This window comes from Coregonus lavaretus (assembly GCF_964263955.1).
Source record: "Coregonus lavaretus genome assembly, chromosome: 39".
Classification (NCBI taxonomy): Eukaryota; Metazoa; Chordata; class Actinopteri; order Salmoniformes; family Salmonidae; genus Coregonus; species Coregonus lavaretus.
The window spans coordinates 5,273,935-5,291,769 of NC_140026.1; the positions used below are offsets into that span (position 1 = coordinate 5,273,935).

General features: G+C 40.3%; 1 protein-coding gene across 4 annotated transcripts; it reads left to right on the forward strand.

Moving 5' to 3' along the window:
• The first annotated feature begins 4,103 nt into the window (after positions 1-4,103).
• Positions 4,104-17,642, forward strand: LOC311113137 (E3 ubiquitin-protein ligase TRIM39-like). Of its 4 annotated transcripts, none has more exons than XM_084156294.1 (8): positions 4,104-4,140; positions 5,887-6,449; positions 13,395-13,490; positions 14,061-14,294; positions 14,426-14,573; positions 15,415-15,450; positions 15,954-15,980; positions 16,068-17,253. In XM_084156294.1, the coding sequence occupies exons 2-8, from the start codon at positions 5,889-5,891 to the stop codon at positions 16,610-16,612; spliced, it is 1,647 nt and encodes a 548-aa protein (XP_084012420.1). In that variant the 5' UTR covers positions 4,104-4,140; positions 5,887-5,888; the 3' UTR covers positions 16,613-17,253. The 4 variants fall into 4 exon arrangements, with proteins under 4 accessions (XP_084012420.1, XP_084012423.1, XP_084012421.1 ...); XM_084156295.1 differs by lacking the exon at positions 4,104-4,140 and adding an exon at positions 4,831-4,925; XM_084156297.1 differs by lacking the exon at positions 15,415-15,450.
• Positions 17,643-17,835: the final 193 nt, after the last annotated feature.

Below are 17,835 nucleotides of genomic sequence, written 5' to 3' on the forward strand. Positions count from 1 at the left end.
TGTTTTAAATGTAACTGTAAAAATCTACTAAAATCTCTGTTTTGATTCTGTATATTCTCATTACTGTAAAGTGTGACAATATCATTTGCTGTAATGATGTATAGACTAATGTCTTCCGCTTTGTCATATTAATTTGTCATATTAATGTTTTGTTATGTTCATATTGTATAGCCATAGTAAAAAAATAAAAAATAAAAAATAGAATCACTTTATATCCCAGACTGATTGAACTAGCATGTTGGTAGAAATATCTGTAAATAAAATATGGCTTGGCTGTAATAAGAACACTTGAAGCTAAATACATGGTTTTGTTCTCCTGTTTCAGTGGATGTGACCTTGAATCCCAGAACTGCAGGTATGGAATTGAATATTAAATGCAAACTCAATATATGCATTCAGTAATTCAATTTGCGCAATACAAATGTAAAACCTAGAGAATTGCAATTCAATTTCTGAATACAAATTCAGTTTCTGTTAGCGCTAATATCACTCCATCTGCAGGTCCTTGGCTCATCATCTCTCCAGATAGGAAAGAAGTCCAGTAATCATCAAAGAAACAGAAGGTTGAGAAAAACCCAGAAAGATTCACTCCAGATGTCTGTGTCCTGACTGCTTCAGCTCTGGAAGACACTACTGGGAGGTGAGATCAGAAGACATGACATTTTACTGAATTGTTGTGGTTTTGCATCACAAGCTCCATGTCACACAATATAGAGTAAGAAAGGCAAGCAGTATAACATCACATAACATACAACACATCATCATAGAATACATACTTGTAACATATCATCAGTAACTAGGGCAGCTACGTTAATAATGTTAACATTCCCAAAATTCCAAGGTTTTCCAGAAATCCCAATTGGAAGATTCCTGGAATCATGGAATCCTCCAACCTGGGATTTCTGGAAAACTGGATGATTTTGGAGTTACCGGAATTTGGCAACCATTTTATTAACAGGTAGGTGTGCAGGGCAAATCTAACTGGTTCTTAGGAGTCGCACAGCATTCTGTGAACAGGAAGGAGTTCATCGCAGCGAACACCACCCAATGTCTGTGGTCTCTGTGTCTCATCGAAGGCAAAGAGATTCAGGCCTGCACCGACACAGCCTTTTCTCTCACTCTTATTGACGGCTTGCCCTCGAAAGTTGGGGTGTTTGTGAATTACGAATGCGGGCAGGTCTAGTTTTACAACGTCGAGGCCAAGTTGCATATGTACTCGTTCATCGGTTGTACCTTCAGAGGGAATGTTTTTCCTTTCTTTGCCCCTTGTCGAAGTGATGCTGATAAGAAAGAGATCCTACCTATGGTTATATCTCCAGTTCAGCTCACAGAATGATTAACATTCTTTTTAGGGAGTTCAAAGACTTCTTGAAAACCTTTTGTCAGGTGACGTGTATGCGGTAGAGAAGTCAAATGCAGGACACTGAGCGGCGGACAACGGTCTTTACTGAATACAGTAAGAATAACGTACAAAACAACAAACCTCCAAAACAGAGAGGAAAAAACACAACGACCCGTACATACAAGGAACTGCCGGAATGACAAACGAACAATCACACACAAAATAACCAAATGAGAGATATGGGTAAATATAGGGAGTACAATCCAACATAATGGGAAACAGGTGTACACAATAAAGACCACACAAGACAAACACCGAAACATCGATCGGCAGCAGCAAGTACTCCGGGGACGACGAACGCCGAAGCCTGCCCGAGCAAGGAGGAGGAGCAGCCTCGGCTGAATCCGTGACACCTTTTGACTTTGACATTATGTTAATTCTTGTTCACAGAAAAACTGAAGAAAAATCAGAATATACGTCATTAAACAACTGCATAGAAAATAGCATAAGAAAACACTCACTTAAAGACATAATGGATGACATATAGAATACAGGACACTTACAACATTTGACAGGATATTTATTTTGATAAAGATACCGCCATTTTGCAACCCTAATCCAGAGTTAAGTAATACAATTGCATAATGTTACTACTGTGTATGAAACCCATGTAAAGTGATGAACTAAATATATCTGTGTTTCTCAACATTTACTTAATTTATTATCAATGTGGACCAGTGTTACTTGTCCAAGGTTAAATTAATAATTCACCCGAATTCCAAAATAAAAATATTTGTATCATTATTCTGTAAGTAGTCTATGGACAGGTATGACAGCAATCCATGATTTGTTTTAGTTTCCCTGGCACGGTTTTCAAATGCTAACGTTTTAGCATTTGTGGCGCAAATCCCATGCAAGTTAGGATTTATTTTCATATTAGCATTTTTCACACATCATATCCAAGTCATTACAAAGTATCTCAAATTGATTGTGTAGCTCAACAAAGTCAATATAGATGATTTGGACATAATGAGTGAAACAAGCTAATATAGGTACCATGATTTGGGATTTGGGATTTGTGCCTTGCACGTTGTCCATAGACTGCTTACAGGGTAATGAAACCAATATGTAATTTTGTAATTTGAGTGAACTATCCTTTTATGTTCAGATGATTTACATCTTTGCTAGAGCATTTTAGTTTCTATGAATTCATATAATGACATGTATACCTGTACCTCACAAATGTTTAGACACAAATTGAGAATATCTTAAACTGTCTCTTCTATTTCTCTCAGTACTCTACTACTAAATCCACAACTACTATGCAATCTGTTCAAAGGGAAAGGTAGCATGTATTTATCTGTGTATAGCACAGATAAATGGCCAGTGGCAATTATGGATTCCACCGTTTCAAAATAGTCAACTGGGTTGGAATTCATTTAATTTGGGAGGAAATGCTCATAGAAATGCCTGAAACAAAATGATATCAAACACATGATTTCCATGTGACAATTCACTCCATAATAGCCATCCTCCTATTGGGGTAACATTTGCACAGTTTAGCAGACCCTCTTATTCAGAGCAAATAGGGTTAAGTGCCTTTCTCAAGGGCACATTGACAGGTTTTTCACCCAGTCATATTGGGGATTTGAACCAACAACCTTTTGGTTACTAGTCCAACACTCTTAACCACTAGGCTACCTGCCACCCCCTAAAATTCCATGTATTTATATCTAGAATGCTTGTGCAAGCACAAAGCCTGTTTTAACATGGCCAGTGGCAATTATGGCTTCCACTGTTTCAAGGTAGTCAACTGGGTTGGACATCGGACACAGGCGGCTGTCTTAATTGGGGAGGAAGTGCTCATAGTAATGCCTGAAACAGAATGGTTTTGAACGCATAATTTCCATTTGTTCATTCACTCCATTCTAGCCATTATTATGAGCCATCCTCCTGTTGGGTTAACATTTTTACATTTTAGTCATTTAGCAGACTCACTTATCCAGAGCAACTTACAGGAGCAATTAGGGTTAAGTGCCTTGCTCAAAGGCATATTGACAGATTTTTCACCCTGATAGTTTTGGGATTCAAACCAACAACCTTTTGGTTACTAGTCCAACGCTCTTAAACGCTAGGCTACCCCAGGAGGAATCATAGAATTCCATCCAGGTCAGCAGCAGGGATCAGCCAACGCAATTTACCAGAAGAGAAAGCAAAACACTCTGCTCCCTAATTTGTTCTGATTGGGCGGGGCAACTCTCGTCTACTTATTGCCCCTGGTGGGGCGAGCGGGGAGGGGACACTAAGTAGACAGAGTTAACTGTTCCCTCTCTCTCGTGAGCATGCCAGAGAATATGGAGGAACTGTGAGCTTGCGTGGGAAAAGCATGCTCACTCGAGATAGGGAACGCCCAATTACACAGACAGGACAATTTCTTTCAATGGTAAACGGCTTGAGTTTCGTATTTATCCTCCATCTTTGATTATATTTCTGAGTTAATATTCCAGCACTGTGCAAGTGCTTGGCTTTATGCCTGTTTAAACTATACACAATCCAGTACAGTAGGTGGCGGGATGCACCAATAAGTTAATAGAAGTAGAAATTGACTACTTTAAAATGGAGATAGCCCTCAATGGCACTGCCCATCCTGTCACAGAAACGATCATGGAAAATAAAATATAGGGGGTGTGTCCTCTTGTCCAACTCTAGGATGACAGAGAACTTTTGAAAGAGGAGTATTTAATGCTTTTTTTCCAGATGTAAAGTGAAAGCAAATAGGAGAGACAACACATTCAAAGGTAAGAACGTTACATGTAATATAATTTTGTACTATCAACAGGTAACTTAATACTGAAACAACAAACCCTTTTAGAAGTCTATCATGGTATTTTAATACTCATGCACAATTTGTGCACATTTCCATATATATATTTTATATTATACATTTTTTGAAGTAGCCTAAATCCCAGCTATTATAAGAAATGTTAGATGTTTGTGTTCTGTGTTATATCTTCCTCTCATGGAATATGCAGTTGTTGTTTTTTTTACAATGCCTGAAAGTGCAAAGTTTATTGGAATAGTGCACCTCTTATTGTTTTGTGTCGATGGGTATAATTGGAGATAATCGCTTTTAAGCTAATTTGTTTGGAGCTGAGCAGTTCTAAACAGCACATTTATAGATTTGCATGGCAATTACATTCAAAATGTTTACAGGCATTTACCAGGAGTGATATTTCCTCATATTTACCAAAGATGGTGTAATTTCTGAGAAACAGTATGTTGCTTAACCTAATCTAGAGATAATCTGATATGGTCTTTGAAACCAAGGGCATTAAAGGGACATTTCACCTTAGCTCTGCCACTGTACATAGTCATTACTACATTGACAACATGTTTTGTCATAGACTACAAGTCCTCACAACAAGCTAGAACAAGCTCATTTTAACTTGACAGGAAGTTTTGACTTCCTGTGCAATCGTCTGCTCATAGTACACCAGAAGGTTCAGAACTTTTAGAGGAGGAGTATTTATTGCTTTGTCCCTGATGTAAATTGAAAGTAAATAGGAAGACAACACATTCACAGGTAGGAATGTTTCTTGTACTGGAATTTCATATTATCAACATGTAACTGAATACTAAAACAACATACCTTTTTAGAAGTGTATCATGGTATTCTAATACTCATGCAATATATCAGTACATTTCCTAAAAAAAATACCTTCCTCTGTAGCCTTAATCTCAGCCATTATAAGAAATGTCAGATGTTTTTTTTGTTCTGTGTTATATCTTGTAGTAGTTTTCCTGTCATGGAATATGCAGTTGTTGGTTTTCTACAATGTATTATCGCAATGAACCTGTTATTGGTGTATGTGGATGAATATAATTGCTTTCAAGTGAATTGGTTTGGGGCTGAGCAGTTTTTAACAGTGTACAGATTTTTATGCCAGTTATATTCAAAATGTTTACAGGCATTTACCAAGAGTTATATTTCCTCATGTTTATACCAAGAGTTATATTTCCTCATGTTTATAAAAGATGGTGTAATTTCTCAGAAACCTCATTGCTTAATGTCCGTTTGTTCACATTCTTGATTTGTCACCCTGTACTTTTACAGTATGTTGTTAAACCTGTTCTAGAGATAATCTCAAATGATCTTAGAAACCAAGGGCATTAAAGGGATATTTCACCTTAGCTCTTCCAATGTACAGTATATAGTCATTACAATAATAACAGTTTGTATTGTCATAAACCACAAGTCCTCACCACAAGCTAGAACAAGCGCATTTTAACTTCACTGCTAGAATCAGGAAGTTTTGACTTCCTTCGTCTGCTCATAGTACACCACAAGGTTAGACATTCATAGCAAATGCATGATGCACGATGGGGCCAGAGCAGGAATAATTTTTTTATCAAACTCATTGACAAACTGATAAAACATTTTGTGAACACAAGCACAAGCTCTTTGATTATTTTTCAAAATACGGGATATATGGGGATTGGGTCAAGATTCACATGGCCTGACAAACAAACTTATCTATTTTCAGATATGGCTTCCTCCCTGAATGAAAGCCAGTTCCAGTGCTCTATCTGTCTAGAGTTGTTCACTGACCCAGTATCCACTCCATGTGGCCACAACTTCTGTAAGAATTGTATCGGGGAGTATTGGGATATCAGTGACCAGTGCCAGTGTCCTTTGTGTAAGGAGACATTTGGCAGAAGGCCTGAGCTTCGAATCAACACGTCGTTCAGAGAAGTTGTTGATCATTTTAAGAAAATGACAGTTAATGAAGGGTGCATTGCTGCTACTGGAGAAGTGGCCTGTGACGTCTGCTCTGGGAGGAAGATCAAGGCCCTGAAGTCCTGCCTGGTGTGTCTGACCTCTTACTGTGAGACTCACCTGGAGCCTCATCAGAGAGTGGTGAATCTGAAGAGACACAAGCTGATCGACCCTGTGGAGAACCTGGAGGACAGGATGTGTAAGAAGCATGATAGGCTCCTGGAGCTGTTCTGTAGGAGCGACCAGACATGTGTGTGTCAGTTTTGTGCTGAGACAGACCACAAGCATCACCACACTGTGCCACTACAAACAGAATTGCAACTAAAGATGGTACCTTTTCCTAACGACGTTAACGTTTTCCTTTTAACACAAAATATACAAAACTTAATTTTTTATTGGGGTAGATCAGCTTTACTATTGCAGATAGATTGTGGGTTCTATCAATGTAATTGTCTGCATCATTTCCAATCCCCCATATATTTTTATCTTATTATTTAACATATATTTTCCTTCTTTATTACTTTCCCTAAACCTATCCCCCCTCCCCTAATTGGAGTAAACTAACAGACAAAAATACTACACTGAACAAAAATATGGGGTGGCAGGTAGCTTAGTGGTTAAGATCGTTGTGCCAGTAACCGAAAGGTCGCTGGTTCTAATCCCTGAGCCGACTAGGTGAAAAATCTTTCGATGTGCACTTGAGCAAGGCACTTAACCCTAATTGCTCCTGTAAGTCCCTCTGGATAAGAGCGTCTGCTAAATGACTAAAATGTAAAAAAATTAACGCAACATGAAAAGTGTTGGTTTCATGAGCTGAAATAAAAAATCACAGAAATGTTCCATATGCACAAAAAGCTCTCAAATGTTGTGCACAAATTTGTTTACATCCCTGTTAGCGAGCATTTCTCCTTTGCGAAAAAATTATCCATCCACCTGACATGTGTGGCATATCAAGAGGATCAAACAGCATGATAATTACACAGGTGCACCTTGTGCTGGGGACAATAAAAGATAACTTTAAAATGTGCAGTTTTGTCACACAACACAATGCCAGAGATGTCTCAAGTTTTTATGGAGCGTGCAATTGGCATGCTGACTGCAGGAATGTCCACCAGAGCTGTTGCCAGATAACTGAATGTTCCTTTCTCTACCATAAGCTGCTTCCAAAGTCGTTTTAGAGAATTTGGCAGTACTTCCAACCGGCCTCACAACCGCAGACCATGTGTTACCACTCCAGCCCAGGACCCCCACATCCTGCTTCTTCACCTGCGAGACCATCTGAGAGGGGGTGGGGGTACTGAGGAGTGTTTTTGTCTGTAATAAAGCCCTTTATGTGGGGAAAAACTCATTCTGATTGGCTGGGCCTGGCTCCTAAGTGGGTGGGCCTGGCTGCCAAGTGGGTGAGCCTGTGCCCTCCAAGGCCCACCCATGGCTGCACCCCTGCCCAGTCATGTGAAATCCATAGATTAGGGCCTAATGAATGTATTTAAATGCACTGATTTCCTTATATGAACTGTAACTATGTAAAATCTTAGAAATGCATTTATATTTTTAATCAGCATATATACATTTTATAGACACGGTACATTTTACATTAGTTATCTTTTTCAGCTACCTTCAACCCCTCCCATCTACAGTGGGGGAAAAAAGTATTTAGTCAGCCACCAATTGTGCATGTTCTCCCACTTAAAAAGATGAGAGAGGCCTGTAATTTTCATCATAGGTACACGTCAACTATGACAGACAAAATGAGAAAAAAAAAATAATAATCACATTGTAGGATTTTTTATGAATTTATTTGCAAATTATGGTGGAAAATAAGTATTTGGTCAATAACAAAAGTTTCTCAATACTTTGTTATATACCCTTTGTTGGCAATGACACAGGTCAAACGTTTTCTGTAAGTCTTCACAAGGTTTTCACACACTGTTGCTGGTATTTTTGCCCATTCCTCCATGCAGATCTCCTCTAGAGCAGTGATGTTTTGGGGCTGTCGCTGGGCAACACGGCCTTTCAACTCCCTCCAAAGATTTTCTATGGGGTTGAGATCTGGAGACTGGCTAGGCCACACCAGGACCTTGAAATGCTTCTTACGAAGCCACTCCTTCGTTGCCCGGGCGGTGTGTTTGGGATCATTGTCATTCTGAAAGACCCAGCCACATTTCATCTTCAATGCCCTTGCTGATGGAAGGAGGTTTTCACTCAAAATCTCATGATACAAGGCCCCATTCATTCTTTCCTTTACACAGATCTGTCGTCCTGGTCCCTTTGCAGAAAAACAGCCCCAAAGCATGATGTTTCCACCCCCATGCTTCACAGTAGGTATGGTGTTCTTTGGATGCAACTCAGCATTCTTTGTCCTCCAAACACGACGAGTTGAGTTTTTACCAAAAAGTTATATTTTGGTTTCATCTGACCATATGACATTCTCCCAATCCTCTTCTGGATCATCCAAATGCACTCTAGCAAACTTCAGACGGGCCTGGACATGTACTGGCTTAAGCAGGGGGACATGTTTGGCACTGCAGGATTTGAGTCCCTGGCGGCGTAGTGTGTTACTGATGGTAGGCTTTGTTACTTTGGTCCCATCTCTCTGCAGGTCAATCACTAGGTCCCCCTGTGTGGTTCTGGGATTTTTGCTTGTGATCATTTTGACCCCACGGGGTGAGATCTTGCATGGAGCCCCAGATCGAGGGAGATTATCAGTGGTCTTGTATGTCTTCCATTTCCTAATAATTGCTCCCAGAGTTGATATCTTCAAACCAAGCTGCTTACCTATTGCAGATTCAGTCTTCCCAGCCTGGTGCAGGTCTACAATTTTGTTTCTCGTGTCCTTTGACAGCTCTTTGGTCTTGGCCATAGTGGAGTTTGGAGTGTGACTGTTTGAGGTTGTGGACAGGTGTCTTTTATACTGATAACAAGTTCAAACAGGAGCCATTAATACAGGTAATGAGTGGAGGACAGAGGAGCCTCTTAAAGAAGAAGTTACAGGTATGTGAGAGCCAGAAATCTTGCTTGTTTGTAGGTGACCAAATACTTATTTTCCACCATAATTTGCAAATAAATTCATAAAAAATCCTACAATGTGATTTTATGGAGAGAAAAAATTCTTAATTTGTCTGTCATAGTTGACGTGTACCTATGATGAAAATTACTGGCCTCTCTCATCTTTTTAAGTGGGAGAACTTGCACAATTGGTGGCTGACTAAATACTTTTTTCCCCCACTGTATCTCTGAAAATCATCCAGTTTTGATTTCTACTTGCCATATATTTTTCAACTGTGCTGTGATGTTTTACAATAGTTCTGAACCTTTCTATTCACATACAGTGGGGAAAAAAAAGTATTTAGTCAAATCAAATTTTATTGGTCACATGCGCCGAATACAACAGGTGCAGACATTGCAGTGAAATGCTTACTTACAGCCCTTAACCAACAGTGCATTTATTTTAAACAAAAAAAGTAAGAATAAAACAACAACAAAAAAAGTGTTGAGAAAAAAAGAGCAGAAGTAAAATAAAGTGACAGTAGGGAGGCTATATATACAGTAAAATAAAGTGACAGTAGGGAGGCTATATATACAGGGGGGTACCGTTGCAGAGTCAATGTGCGGGGGCACCGGCTAGTTGAGGTAGTTGAGGTAATATGTACATGTGGGTAGAGTTAAAGTGACTATGCATAAATACTTAACAGAGTAGCAGCAGCGTAAAAAGGATGGGGTTGGGGGGCAGTGCAAATAGTCCGGGTAGCCATGATTAGCTGTTCAGGAGTCTTATGGCTTGGGGGTAGAAGCTGTTGAGAAGTCTTTTGGACCTAGACTTGGCACTCCGGTACCGCTTGCCGTGTGGTAGCAGAGAGAACAGTCTATGACTAGGGTGGCTGGAGTCTTTGACAATTTTGAGGGCCTTCCTCTGACACCGCCTGGTATAGAGGTCCTGGATGGCAGGGAGCTTTGCCCCAGTGATGTACTGGGCCGTACGCACTACCCTCTGTAGTGCCTTGCGGTCAGAGGCCAAGCAGTTGCCATACCAGGCGGTGATGCAACCAGTCAGGATGCTCTCGATGGTGCAGCTGTAGAATTTTTTGAGGATCTGAGGACCCATGCCAAATCTTTTTAGTCTCCTGAGGGGGAATAGGCTTTGTCGTGCCCTCTTCACGACTGTCTTGGTGTGTTTGGACCATGATAGTTCGTTGGTGATGTGGACACCAAGGAACTTGAAGCTCTCAACCTGTTCCACTACAGCCCCGTCGATGAGAATGGGGGCGTGCTCAGTCCTCTTTTTTTTCCTGTAGTCCACAATCATCTCCTTTGTCTTGGTCACATTGAGGGAGAGGTTGTTGTCCTGGCACCACACGGCCAGATCTCTGACCTCCTCCCTATAGGCTGTCTCATCGTTGTCGGTGATCAGGCCTACCACTGTTGTGTCGTCGGCAAACTTAATGATGGTGTTGGAGTCGTGCCTGGCCATGCAGTCATGGGTGAACAGAGAGTACAGGAGGGGACTGAGCACGCACCCCTGAGGGGCCCCCGTGTTGAGGATCAGTGTGGCAGATGTGTTGTTACCTACCCTTACCACCTGGGGGCGGCCCGTCAGGAAGTCCAGGATCCAGTTGCAGAGGGAGGTGTTTAGTCCCAGGATCCTTAGCTTAGTGATGAGCTTAGAGGGCACTATGGTGTTGAATGCTGAGCTGTAGTCAATGAATAGCATTAGAGATGTGCGATAGAGATTGCATCATCTGTGGATCTTTTGGGGCGGTATGCAAATTGGAGTGGGTCTAGGGTTTCTGGGATTATGCTGTTGATGTGAGCCATGACCAGTCTTTCAAAGCACTTCATGGCTACAGACGTCAGTGCTACGGGTCGGTAGTCATTTAGGCAGGTTATCTTAGAGTTCTTGGACACGGGGACTATGGTGGTCTGCTTGAAACATGTTGGTATTACAGACTCAGTCAGGGACATGTTGAAAATGTCAGTGAAGACACTATAAAAATTGTCAGCCACCAATTGTGAAGACACTATATAAATAGCCAGCCACCAATTGTGCAAGTTCTCCCACTTAAAAAGATGAGAGAGGCCTGTAATTTTCATCATAGGTACACGTCAACTATGACAGACAAATTGAGAAAAGAAAATCCATAAAATCACATTGTAGGATTTTTAATGAATTTATTTGCAAATTATGGTGGAAAATAAGTATTTGGTCAACTACAAACAAGCAAGATTTCTGGCTCTCACAGACCTGTAACTTCTTCTTTAAGAGGCTCCTCTATCCTCCACTCGTTACCTGTATTAATGGCACCTGTTTGAACTTGTTATCAGAATAAAAGACACCTGTCCACAGTCACACTCCAAACTCCACTATGGCCAAGACCAAAGAGCTGTCAAAGGACACCAGAAACAAAATTGTAGACCTGCACCAGGCTGGGAAGACTGAATCTGCAATAGGTAAGCAGCTTGGTTTGAAGAAATCAACTGTGGGAGCAATTATTATGAAATGGAAGACATACAAGACCACTGATAATCTCCCTCGATCTGGGGCTCCATGCAAGATCTCACCCTGTGGGGTCAAAATGATCACAAGAACGGTGAGCAAAAATCCCAGAACCACACGGGGGGACCTAGTGAATGACCTGCAGAGAGCTGGGACCAAAGTAACAAAGCCTACCATCAGTAACACACTACGCCGCCAGGGACTCAAATCCTGCAGTGCCAGACGTGTCCCCCTGCTTAAGTCAGTACATGTCCAGGCCCGTCTGAAGTTTGCTAGAGTGCATTTGGATGATCCAGAAGAGGATTGGGAGAATGTCATATGGTCAGATGAAACCAAAATATAACTTTTTGGTAAAAACTCAACTCGTCGTGTTTGGAGGACAAAGCATGCTGAGTTGCATCCAAAGAACACCATACCTACTGTGAAGCATGGGGGTGGAAACATCATGCTTTGGGGCTGTTTTTCTGCAAAGGGACCAGGACGACTGATCCGTGTAAAGGAAAGAATGAATGGGGCCATGTATCGTGAGATTTTGAGTGAAAACCTCCTTCCATCAGCAAGGGCATTGAAGATGAAACGTGGCTGGGTCTTTCAGCCTGACAATGATCCCAAACACACCGCCTGGGCAACGAAGAAGTGGCTTCGTAAGAAGCATTTCAAGGTCCTGGAGTGGCCTAGCCAGTCTCCAGATCTCAACCCCATAGAAAATCTTTGGAGGGAGTTGAAAGTCCGTGTTGCCCAGCGACAGCCCCAAAACATCACTGCTCTAGAGGAGATCTGCATGGAGGAATGGGCCAAAATACCAGCAACAGTGTGTGAAAACCTTGTGAAGACTTACAGAAAACGTTTGACCTGTGTCATTGCCAACAAAGGGTATATAACAAAGTATTGAGAAACTTTTGTTATTGACCAAATACTTATTTTCCACCATAATTTGCAAATAAATTCATTAAAAATCCTACAATGTGATTTTCTGGAATTTTTTTTCTCATTTTGTCTGTCACAGTTGACGTGTACCTATGATGAAAATTACAGGCCTCTCTCATCTTTTTAAGTGGGAGAACTTGCACAATTGGTGGCTGACTAAATACTTTTTTTCCCCTCTGTAGTTTCTACAAGTCACACAGCAGTGCTTTTTGCAGAGTTAGCTATATATCAAATGTAATTTTTCAGCCATTTCTGAACCTGAGACCAAAAACAAGCTACATAGGACAGATGGTTTGGTCAACTAATCTAGCAGGTCTGTCTGTTTGGTTACCACAGCAACTACTGTCTCTATCTAGTAGACTTAGTAGCAAGTGCAGTGGATGTTGAACACATTTATACCAGCAAATGAACACATTTCTAGTGGCAAATTTGTTCAATTATAGCCATGGAATTAAAGGGATCATCAACTCGGGGCTCTATGCGTTCTCTGGAAGGTCAGTTCCACCGCGCTAGCACATCGTGAAACACACCTTCCATGTATTTCATTACTTTCCATAGAACACATAGCCCCTTGTTGATTATCCCTTACATAAAGGTATCTTATCCCAAGAAACTGCCCTAGATCATCTAAGTTTTGGGAATAATTGAAAGAGTGTAGACCAGGGGTACTTAACTCTTACCCTACGATGTCCAGAGCCTGCTGGTTTTCTATTCTACCTGATAATTAATTGCACACACCTGGTGTCCCAGGTCTAAATCAGTCCTTGATTAGAGGGGAACAATGAAAAAATGCAGTGGTACTGGGTTTGAGGTGCAGAGTTGAGTTTGAAAGGTGTTGCCTCATGTGTTGTCCATAGATTCAGATTCAGAGGTCAAAGGCGGTTGTGCAGCAGATGATCCAAGACCGGCAGCGGAAGGTGGAGGAGATCAACGCTTCAGTGGCGTTAAGTAGGGTGAGTCCTTAGATCAAACAGTCCCTCCAGGATTCCGAAATGGGTTTTTTGTGATATTTGCGGGCAAAAATGCTTGATTTTGCTGCAGCTATTCTGACATTTTGCATGACAATATTCTAAAATGTTGTCCAATTTGACACGAATGCACTGATTAAAGAAAAAGGTTTGTTGACGTGTGGTTTGATTGAACCATGTGTCGTACATGTGCAGTGATTGGTTGAAATTGCGATCCATCCTTTTGTACTGTGGTAATGGTTCTGTTTTATGCGACATATTGCGATTCAAAATATTTGATGCGGAAATAGCCCTAACATATGCAGGGGATAGTTTTGTAAAAAAAATTATGAATATCGCAGAATCCAAATGGGACTGATTAAATAATTCAACATGGTGTCAAGGTATTCAGCATTATTTGTTTTTTCAGCACTAATGCATTTCCAATCGTGAATGTAATATTTCAAGATGTACAGTCGATAAATTGTCCAGCATAATACACGCCACACTGAGTATTACTCTAAATCTACAAAGCTACTGTCGACGTCTGATGTAATCAATGTCAATTCCTATCAGGGCAATGCAGAGAGGGAAATAGTGGACAGTGTGGATGTCTTCACTGCACTGATACAATCTATTGAGTCAAGCCAGGCTGAACTCATCGAGGTGATTGAGGAGAAAAAGAAAGCAACAGAAAGCCGGGCAGAAAGGCTCATAAAAGAGCTCGAGCAGGAAATCACTGAGCTACAGAGGAAAAGCACTGAGTTGGAGCAGCTCTCACACACCGAGGACCATCTCCACCTCATACAGGTCAGTGGAAGTACTTTTTAAAAATGTAAACTGATCTTGTTTTTTCCTTATGCTGGAAACCCCCCAAAAAAGCTATGTATTGCAGGCCTGTGAGATATTTTGACAGTAACATTTTACCTTCTTTTAAACAGAGCTTTTACAAGCAAACAACCCTTCCAAAAACTAAAAGCTGGACTAATGTTGCTGTTTCTCAAGTCAACTTCTTAGGCTGTGTTCGAAATACAGTGTGTCAAGTTAAAAACTCTGTCGAAGACCATGTAAGAAAGCTGTCAGCTACTGGTATGTTCCATTAATTACAGGGTATTTAAATGTTGTTTATGCAGTCATTTCTTTGACTTTCAATGTATTTGCCTTAAAGCACAGGTGTCAAACTCATTCCACAGAGGGCAGAGTGTCTGTGGGTTTTCGCTCCTCCCTTCTAATTTTTTTTAGGGGGTAGATCAGCTTTAATATTGCAGAAAGATTGTAACTTCCATCAATGTAATTGTCTGCATCACTTCCAATCCCCCATATGTTTTTTCCCCCTCACAAATATATATATATATGTATATATACATACACATCCTTTTTAGAAATATATTTCCCTTTATTATCTTCCAACCCCACCACCCCTTCCCAAATTGGAGTAAACTAGTGAACAACAACGCTTAGGCCTCTACTTCCAGCATATACATACTATATACATTTTATGGACACAGTCAATTTTACAATAATTATATTTTGTTTGTTTTTACTCCTGAACTTCCTCAACCCTCAACCTCTCCGATCATTTTCATGATGTCCATCCGGTTTACTTCAATATCTTTCTAACTGTGCTCTTTCACAAAAGTTCTTAACCTATAACCTATATACTTATTATGGACACAGTATGCTTACATTATTAGTTATCTTGTTGTTGTTATTAGTCCCATCCTTCAACTCCATTCAACACCACCCATCTATCTCTTAATAGCATCCATATTGGATTTCTACTTGCCATATATTTTTCAACTGTACTGTGATGTTTTACAAAAGTTCTGAACCTTTCTATTCTCATTGTTTCTACAGATTGTAAATTGAAAATAATAATTTTTGATGAAAGTATTATTATGTTATTGATCGATTGACTATCACTTTTCAGATCACCCAGTAGTGCTATCTGCAGGGTTTGCTCCAGGTAAATATTGCAATCCTTTAGCCATTCCTGGACCTGTGTCCAAAAACAAGCTACAAATGGACAGTACCAAAATGATCTAAAGATTCTGTCTCTTCGCAGCAAAATCTGCAGAGATGGGAAGATTGTATCCCCCCTTGTACTTGATTGAATTAAGGTCACTGATTAGTAGGGAACACTCATCTGGTTTACTAGGTCTTATGTGTAAGGAAAAACCAAAAACCAGCAGACACTAGGCACTCCATGGAATGAGTTTGACACCCCTGTCTTAAAAGATCCAATTTTTTCGGTATTTTGTTCATTAGTCCACTGTTAATACAATCCCAAAAATGTCAGCAGTATATTTTTCAAGATCCTTTGAATGTAAATGTTAACAACATGCCAAGCATTATTCTGTGATATAAATGTTCTCAGTTTAACAACAAATAAGGAGATTGACAGATAACATTTTAACTGTTACAATGAGAGGGAAGTTTTAACCGCTAATCGTACTTGTTTTTCCACAGAACTGAAAAAGATGCAGAAATATGCAGGTACAGAACATAATTTAAATAATGTAATTTCAGTGCAGAGAATAGCATGCGATGTTTCACATTTCTACATTTCCTGCATTAATGTAGTGGACGTGACGATGGACCCCAACACTGCAGGCCCATGGCTTATCCTCTCTGAGGATGGAAAACAAGTGAGAAAATTGCCAAGGAAAGTGAAGGTCCCGGATAATCCTGAGAGATTCACTAAGGATGTCTGTGTCCTGGCAAAACAGGGGTACAACTATGGGAAACATTATTGGGAAGTTGGGTTGCAGGAGAAATCAAACTGGGTTATAGGAGTAGCTTGTGAGACAGTGCCTAGGAAGGAATTCCTTTCACCTGAGCCTTTGAAAGGCTTATGGACTCTCTGTCACAGGGATGGCAAGGAATATGTGGCGTTCACAGAAAATCCACACCCTATTTTACCTTATCCACGACCCCAGAAAGTCGGGGTCTTCCTGGATTATGAGGAAGGCCAAGTGTCATTCTTTGATGTTGAGGCAAAGTCTCACCTATTCACTTACACAGGGTGCAAATTCGCAGGGAAAATCTTTCCCATATTTGATCCTTGTCTTACAGCTGAAAGAAATGAAGTCCTTCCTCTTATGATTACTATGGTGCAGGTAAATTAGTGACAGTACACTCCATCTGTAGTGTAGATCCAGCTACGGTGTACTGAATATGCCTCAACTTTAAATAAATTAGATCATCAATTAGAACATTTGACAGTACCCATATTTCACTCTCACTTGGAATTGAGGCATCTACGCAATGGGTGACATGGGACATGGACTCATCTCAACTATAGTTTAATTTGGGGGTCTGAAAATATCTGAAACTTTCTGTGATATTTGTTGTTATACATTTTGTTAATATCTTCATTGTATTCACATGCCTGGATTATGGTGACAAACTGAAATGTACTCCCAATTATTCTAATATCCATTTTAGAAATGTATATCAAAGGGAAATACTGTATTTGTATCAATGTGCATAGTACCTATATAGCACCTTCATTGTAATCATATTTATGTATCTTTCAAATTATCCAGGTAAAGCCAGGTAAAGTGACAAATACATTTCTCAGCATAATTAGTTATTTTCTTAATGTGGATCAGTGTACGAGAGATTGTTGATGTACTGTAATACTTTTTTTTTTTTTTAAGAAGTTCTGAGTAATTATATCTTAGCTCAACCAATCTTTCTGTGGCTTCCTATAAAGACACGAATCCCTGTAACTCACAAATGTCTCAACAAAAATGCACTATATCTGAAACTCTTTTCTTCATTTCTCACAGTACTAAATCCCAAGCTACTACACACTCTGTTCAAAGGAAAAGGTAGCATGTATTTATTTGTGTATAGCTCTATCTAGTCTAGTGTACTTGTCATGGTGTTTGGGGGGTGAGGACAGTGTGTAGCCTACCAGGTGAAGTTTGGGCACAGCATCAGAAAGATTAGGGAGAATTTCAATAGTATTTACTTGGTTAAATGGTGTCTTCTCTCCTCACCTCCTTTTCAAGACAAAGTGTAAATCAGTAAATCCCAAACCAGCCCCTTGCCACTACCAACTCATTCGGAGGGCCCTCCGTTGTCACACGTTGCTGACGAAACTCTGAGGGTGACTTCCAGAAAGGGGATCAATAAACCCATCAACTTGGGACACACTCGTGAGTCGTGACTTGAATGACGCAATTTATGTTCCATATTTACGGTATAACCCTTAAATAATAGTTAAACATTTAAATTGGGGGGCATTTAATTTGTTTTATGTGGCAGGTAGGCTAGCGGTTAAGAGTGTTGGGCCAGTAACCGAAAGGTCATTGGTTGAAAAATCTGTTGGTGTGCCCTTGAG

What these genes read in the sequence shown, in the direction of transcription:
- LOC311113137 (XM_084156294.1), top strand. Translation starts at nt 5,889, where the DNA reads ATGGCTTCCTCCCTGAATGAAAGCCAGTTCCAGTGCTCTATCTGTCTA. An exon ending in CAGAATTGCAACTAAAGATG is followed by an intron (nt 6,450 to 13,394) that starts GTACCTTTTCCT and finishes TGTTGTCCATAG; the next exon opens with ATTCAGATTCAGAGGTCAAA. An exon ending in ACCATCTCCACCTCATACAG is followed by an intron (nt 14,295 to 14,425) that starts GTCAGTGGAAGT and finishes TCTTTTAAACAG; the next exon opens with AGCTTTTACAAGCAAACAAC.